Source organism: Neomonachus schauinslandi, chromosome 6 (genome assembly GCF_002201575.2).
Source record: "Neomonachus schauinslandi chromosome 6, ASM220157v2, whole genome shotgun sequence".
Taxonomy (NCBI): domain Eukaryota; kingdom Metazoa; phylum Chordata; class Mammalia; order Carnivora; family Phocidae; genus Neomonachus; species Neomonachus schauinslandi.
In genome coordinates this window covers 119534306-119541988 of record NC_058408.1, presented here as the reverse complement: position 1 = coordinate 119541988, position 7683 = coordinate 119534306, and the positions used below count along the sequence as shown (strand labels likewise).

The following is a 7683-nucleotide window of genomic DNA, read 5'->3' as shown; positions in this document are numbered from 1 at the left end:
TAGTGGATATTGAAGTTAATAGAGGAGAGCTAGGGCGTAGGTTTTAGAAAAATAATTTATACTCGACTTAGAAATTTATGGTTGTAACTGATGGTCTAAAAACTCCCCAAACTAAACAAAGTAAGGAGACCTCAGCAAAAGTAACTGGTTTGGGAGAGTCATGAAATTTACAGGGAGGTATTTTAACATTTTGGTTTCCACCTTACTGCCAAAGGACGTCAGAACTGAGTTGAGGGATTTGGATTGACCACTGGCTCTGTGACTGACCATCCACGTGAGCAAAAAAGGCCATTTCATTTCTGGCTTTAGTTTTCTCTTCCAAAGAGAAAAACTGAAAAATAGATCGAAATACAAAGTGTCTTTTAATCAAATGCCACGTCACCCTTCTAAGGGTCTAGCATACTTTATTAACATTTGTTAGAGAACTTGGTAATTCCTAGCAGCCTTCATCCACTCTGTGATGCATTTTTGGATTCACCCTAATTAAAAAATATGCAGCCAGAGGCGCCTGGGTGGCTCGGTGGTTAAGCGTCTGCCCTCGGCTCAGGTCATCATCCCAGAGTCCTTGGATCCAGCCCCGCATCCGGCTCCGTGTTCAGAGGGAAGTCTGCTTCTCCCTCTTCCATTCCCTTGCTTGTGTTCCCTCTCTCGCTGTCTCTCTGTCAAATAAATAAATAAAAAATCTTAAAAAAAAAAATGCAGCCAACCTCTGATTGCTTAGGCTAAGGTGATGGAGAAGATGAGCGGATGCATCAAGCAGTGAACGATATAAACATTTCGAATACGATATACATTTGGAAGGACCCACAACTCTCCGCTCTTCGGTTTAACTGTGTACAGACGCCTCAAGACGCAAAAGGCATCTCCTTTCCTGTAGCCCCACTGAGCTGGCATCCAGCCCGGGCGAGCTCTGCTGCTCTCTCTCCTGGCCTGCACCCGCTACGTGCTTCGCGATGCGGCCTCCATGCCCCCCTTGCCCAGGGTTCGCGTTACGGAGCTCGGTCCAGCAGCTGGCTGAGTCCCCTAGCACTCCCCGGCGCACCACGGCGGTCACGTTCCCCGGGCGAGGGCTCGCGCCCTAGCCGGGCGCTGGTTGGTCGGGCCGCGGGGCCAGCCGCCCGGTGATTGGTCCGAGAGACTGGTTCACGTGGTCCGGGGCAGATAAGCGGCCTCTCCCGCGCAGCACCATCAATCCGCTGGAGCTCCAGCCGAACCAAGACGGCCCGGAGCCCGGTGCGAACTCGCGCAGACAACCGAGAGCCGGCTCTCACGGTCCGCCGCCGTCTCTCTGCCTAATGAGCTGCACCAGGTAGGTTCACCGCAGACTCCCCGCCCCAGAGCAGAGCGGAGCGCACAACTGCAGGGAGGTTGGGTGGCGTGGTCCTTCGGGCATCACTGCAAATGGAGACTCCGGAGGACGGCAAGCTGGCTGACTGCAGAATTGAATCTGGCCCCAGGGAAGCCTCGGATTGTGGAGATTTGCTCTGCGCTTCATAGCCACAGCTTATTTGGTAATTAGCATCCCAAACCAGAAACTCTTGAACGTGAGTCAGCTTTAGTTCTGATTCCCTCTTGGATTCCGACTGTTTTCTCTTGATCCGCACAAATGTCCCAAGAACTGGGGCAGCTTGTGGGAACAGCACCTTGACCTTGCTGGTTGGGTAGTTTAGCCTGGGGGGGGAAAATGCAGTACGGTGTTCTGTTCAGTCGTGGAGTCTGAGCAAATGACAATTTTTTAACTCTTGGCCAGGACTTAAAATTCCAGGGAAACTGCCAGATCCTTAAACTGTCTTTCTGTAAGTGCAAAAAGTAAAAATGCAAAACAAAACCACAAAACAAAAAAACCTTCCATAAAACTACTTTAAATAGCTTCTCCAGACATGACTTACTTAGCAGAAGACTTCTCTAAAAATCCTGCCTGTTAACTATTATTAGATTCACAAATATAGCTTTAGCTTTCATTTGTTTGTTCTAAGCTTGTAGGCCTCCCAGAAAAATCCTAGGACTAATAAAGTAAATTCTGTGAATGTTCTTGTATTATCTGTTTTGTGTGTTGATGACCATTTATTTGCCTATGTGCTTAGAGCTGCTGTGAAGTTATTGAAGACAGACTGAAAAATATCACGTACAGTATACACATACCTCCTATCTGTATGGATAGGATGGGGGAAAAATCCATAAGCTTGGGAATATGTATGGAGGGCTAAAGGTCAGGAAAAAAACCTGATGGACACTTCTGAATTTAATACTGCTGAGCATAGTTATATTTAAATTTTTAAATAGTTTTACTATCTTGCTAGTTATAAATATCCGTTGCCAAACATTAGAAAATACCAAAAAAGTACAAAGATAAAAATAGATCATGAATGATCCTACTGCCCAGAGATAAGTAACTTTTTGGTGTATTTCCTATTAAGTGTTTCATAAATTCATATATACAATATATATTAAAAACAATTTTCAGCAATCAGCATTTTCCACCTAAATGTGTATTTGTCAAGAATATCTTTCTATATGAAATACAGATTATGTGATGTTTTTCTGTAAGTGCATGAACTGCTGACATGCATTTCAGTTGGTTATTTGTGAAAAATGAAGACGAACACAATAAAGTGAAAAGCTAATCCTCTGACTTCATTCTTTCCAGCTTTCTCACTCTCAAAACTGTTCCATGAGAGTTTTATTGCTATTTTTTTTTCCTTTTCAAGTGGATTACCTTTCCAGAGAAGTGTAATCAATTTAACAGGAAAATCAACAGAGCATCCAGAGGGAGCACAGAGTCTGGAACCATGGTTCTGGAACCTGTCTGATCATTAGAATCACCTGGGAAGCCCCTGTCCCCACTCCCCAGAGGTTCTGCCTCAGTGGCTTTAAGTCCCAGGAATTGGCATTAAAGAAAAAGAAAGAAAACCAACTCTCTAGGCCATTGTGACTAGTCAGGTTTGAGAACCACTGGCTCAGAACAGAGCCAGTGGTTCTTAGAGCTGTATTAAAGATGATCACATCCAGCCCTTTTATTTCTCAGATGGGGATACTGAGACCCCCAAGTGTCTTAAGCAGTTAACCCATGGCCTTGTAGTCTGTCAAGGGCATAGCCAGACACAGGATGCAAATATGATCGTCTAATACTGTTTTCTTTTACTACATATGAAAACACATTCCTGAGGCTTACCGTGCTAGTTATAGTTAAGTCAATACAAAAATAGTACATATATATTTGGAACCTGGGGAAAGCATTCCAGGTCCAGGTGATAACCCCTCTGCTTTTGTATTCCAGAATGATCCAGGTTTTAGATCCGAGGCCTTTGACAAGTTCAGTCATGCCAGTGGATGTGGCCATGAGGCTCTGCTTGGCTCATTCGCCACCTCTGAAGAGTTTCCTGGGCCCTTATGATGACCTCCAACGAAGAAATTTTGTGAACAAATTAAAGCCTCTGAAACCGTGTCTCAATATAAAACAGGAAGCCAAATCACAGAATGAGTGGAAGCATTCACACGACCAAGCCAAGAAGCGGGTTGTGTTTGCTGACTCCAAGGGGCTCTCTCTCACCGCCATCCACATCTTCTCGGACCTCCCAGAAGAACCAGCGTGGGATCTCCAGTTTGATCTCTTGGACCTTAACGATATCTCCTCTGGCTTAAAACTCCATGAGGAGAAAAACTTGATTTTAGATTTTCCCCAGCCTTCAACTGATTACTTAAGTTTTCGGAACCACTTTCAGAAGAATTTTGTCTGTCTGGAGAACTGCTCTTTGCAAGAGCGAACAGTGACTGGAACTGTGAAAGTGAAAAACATGAGCTTTGAGAAGAAGGTTCAGATTCGTATCACTTTTGATACCTGGAAAAGCTACACTGATGTGGACTGTGTCTACATGAAAAATGTGTATGGTGGCTCAGATAGTGACACCTTCTCATTTGCCATTGACTTACCCTCTGTCATTCCAACAGAGGAGAAAATTGAGTTTTGCATTTCTTACCATGCTAATGGGCAGGTCTTCTGGGACAACAACGAAGGTCAGAATTACAGAATTGTCCATGTGCAATGGAAACCTGACGGAGTACAGACACAGACAGCATCTCAGGACTGTGCATTCCACCAGGTGCCCCCCAAGACTGAGTCAGAGTCATCCATCTTTGGCAGTCCAAGGCTGGCCAGTGGGCTCTTCCCAGAATGGCAGAGTTGGGGGAGAATGGAGAACTTGGCCTCTTATCGATGATTAAGTAACCTAGTGACTGGTTTTGATCTGGCATATTTCCCATGTAATTCTAGGTCTGTATTGCTCAGTATTAGGAAGTGTTTGCTACTTTCCTTCATTAGGTGTAGTTTTGAGCTTTTGAGACCTGGCTACAAAAAGATAGCCGCTTGAGAATTTATTGTTGAGGTCTATACGATGATACTGCCCAATTTTGCTTTGGAGGATCAAGTAACAGCCTGGAACCCTATTTTTGTAAAAAAAAAAAAATAGTAATAATAATACTGTTTCAAGGCCCTTTCTCCTTCCCTCTCAATTCACTAGCTTTCACTTTGGGCAAGGAAAGGTTGAGAAAGGACAATTGATGGTGATGGCAAGCTGTTTTAATGGTATGAGGAATGTCTGAAAAATGCACACAAAGGGCTCCGCAGCTCAAGTCAGAGTAGGAGTGGTCTGATACTTCGCTGTTGGTGAGAAAATGTAAGGTTACTTTGTGTTTTTAAGTTGGTTTTATAGTTCTCTCCTAAGGAAATCATTTGTGTGTGGGGGAGGGAAGATTCCATTTTATATATTCTCGTGGAGAAAACCCAAACGTTAGAGGTGTTGGGTGGTATTGGGGAAAGGTGAATAATAACTCTGGAGAATCAAGATTTAAATGAAGCCTTTCTTTTCAAACATTTATGAAAAAGCACGATTTGGGGAAAGTTTAAGCAAATCTGGCTTTGCAGTCCTCATAAGTGATCTTGTTTGTGATCAAGGCGTCATGCTCAGGGACTCACTACAAAGATTGCTCTTTGCAAGTGCCTTGATTAAGCCAGAATATTGTGTTGTTTCCAAATATCTGAAGGGTCATATGGTAACTCATGAGTGTTTGACTTTATAAGAAGGTCCACTCTGTATACTGGCATCCCTTTTGTAATATTGTTGTATCTTTGAGAGTGTTGCCAGTGTACACAACTTGCATCCTTCATATTGAAGGTGACTTATTTTTCTGCCATACTTTTTCGATGTGATGTTGGAAGTGAGGACTGACACGGATTCTCAATTCGAGAATCCAGTACCTTGCACATAGAAGCAGCAATCTATTTTGTGCCTATATTTGTCTTGTTTTAAGTCTTTCTACCAACTTCTTTGAAGTAAAAATATTTTTTTAATAGATGTGAATTGTTTGGATGTATTGTAATATAATTATTTTGCGGTGTGCATAAATCCACTCTATAAGATATTAAGAACAGGAATCCTTGCATGTTTGCTTCTATCATTGTGCACATCCATTGAGAAGTGTTCAGAGAATGCAGTTAATTTTAACAAGTGTGATCTGCCATGCTGGAAAAGTACTATTGGAATAACTATGACAGTGTTTGAGGTTTGCCTAGCACCAACAATTTTTCTACTCTAAATATTTCACTCTCCTATAGCTATCCTTTGTGAACTTCTCACTTTAAGAATAAAAGTGTTTGATACAAGACCTGAGTATGTTTTCTTTCTCAAAGCCACAGTCAAATAAACCATCAACTGAGATTCTCCTGTTTTGTTTAAGAACAACTGAGCAAAGAGAGTTTGGACCAGCAATTGGATTCACCTGAGGGTATTCACATGGTTCCAGTCTCAATAGTGAGGACACTTCCTACTGCCTGACCACTAGGACTAGGGTCCAGGAACAGTGACTTGAGCTGCTGTGACTGTCCCTCTAATTATCCCCATATGTACTTAATGCTCATCATGCATACTCTCTGCTGGGTCAGGGTTCTCTTGGGGGCCACTCATCAGCTTTAAAATCGGGGAGGAGATTGTGTGGGAAGAGCTGGAGTGGGCTTCTACCCCAGCACCTTCCTGAAGGGGCAAAGGTTGGAGCCGCACAGAGGGCATAAGGAGGGGGCAATGGGCACCAGTCCTGGACTGAAAGGAGAGGGTAGGCTCCCTGCAGTGAGAGGTAGCAGGTCTATGAAACTTAGCTGTAGTTCCAGTTCTCGTGTAAAATTCCAGAAAGGTGTAAAATTCCAGAAGGGCTTCCGCATGGGTTATCTTAAACTTAAGGTGAAACAAATGACCAAACTACTGAAAAGGCCCAATTATAAAAAACAAATTTTGTATCATAAAATCCTTTTTATCAGAAGTTGTAAACTACAGGCCTGTAGGCTGTATCTGGCTACAGATGTATTTTGTTTGACACACAGTGTCTACAACCAGGATCTTAGCCTGGATAGGAAGAATTCTAGGGGTTGTTCCAGTACCTAAAGAAGTACTGCATAGCACACCCAAAATTACACCCTGTACAACCTGATCAAGATGAGTATGGCCTTGAAAATGTAAAAATTAAAGTCTTAGATTACTCCCCACCCAAATTCCTCCAGGACAAAACACCTGAAAATGCTAGATAAAATATTTTTGACTTATATTTTAATATAATAATAATATATTTTAAAAGCATTGCTGAGCTGGGAAGAAAGGAAGGATGGCCTTACAGGCCTCCTCTGCCCCCTAAATAAAAAGCAAAAGCAGGACCCCAGAGAGTAAATGTATACTGAAGCTGGCAGCTGTCCTGAAATCACTTGCTAATCCCCTGGTGACCAACATTAGTCTTTAACATCTATGGCTGCTAAGGGGCCAGAAATGAAGGTTAGTGTCCATTAAGCTGGGAGGTGGTCACAGTGAATATCTAGCATAGCTAGGACCAACACAGGACAGAACCTCATTAAGAAAAAAATATAACCCTTCTTACAAAGAAATTCAAGTAGGAAAGATGCCTGTACCTCTGGGTAGAAGGAAAAAACAAACTCCTCTTAAAATTCATAACCACAGTTTGGCCCTCACATGGATTTGCAATCTGAATTCACATTCCTTGTATTCTGAAAAGCCTCAAACCAAAAATTCATTAAAATGATCCCTGGTTGCAATACCCACAGGTGCTCAGTAGAAGCAAATACAAGTACTCTCTAAAAATGTGCCTTTAACCTAAGCCCCAAAGAATTTTCATCAAACACGAATTCATAAACAAAGAAATAAAAAGACAAGTCTTTGACAAGATGCATGAAAAAAAAGCTAAAAAAAAGAGAATTAAAAAATGTCATAATTATAGGTAATGCATAAATAAATATTAGGGCATTATGGACAACTTCATGCTAGTAACTCTGAAAACTTAGATAAAGTGGAGAATTTCTAGACAAATGTGTTGTATCAAAATGGTTTCAAGAAGAAACAGAAAACCTGTCTGGTTCTATAAACATTTAAGATCAGTAATATAAAATTGGTGGCTTAAAATTTACTCACAAACAAAATACCTGGTCCAGATATTTTTACAGGTGAGTTGTATCAAACATTTAAGGATCAAATATTTTTTTTTTAAAGATTTTATTTATTTATTTGAGAGAGAGAATGAGAGAGAGCACATGAGAGGGGGGAGGGTCAGAGGGAGAAGCAGACTCCCTGCTGAGCAGGGAGCCCAATGCGGGACTCATCCAGAGACTCCAGGATCATGACCTGAGCCGAA

The 7683-nt window shown here is 42.2% G+C and overlaps 1 protein-coding gene across 1 annotated transcript; it reads left to right on the top strand.

Annotated features, from left to right (window-relative positions):
- The first annotated feature begins 1200 nt into the window (after nucleotides 1-1200).
- PPP1R3C (protein phosphatase 1 regulatory subunit 3C) lies at nucleotides 1201-5891 on the top strand. Its single transcript, XM_021699717.2, has 2 exons — nucleotides 1201-1309; nucleotides 3278-5891. Exons 1-2 carry the CDS (start codon nucleotides 1296-1298, stop codon nucleotides 4215-4217), a joined length of 954 nt encoding a protein of 317 aa, XP_021555392.1. The 5' UTR covers nucleotides 1201-1295; the 3' UTR covers nucleotides 4218-5891.
- The last annotated feature ends 1792 nt before the right edge of the window (nucleotides 5892-7683 follow it).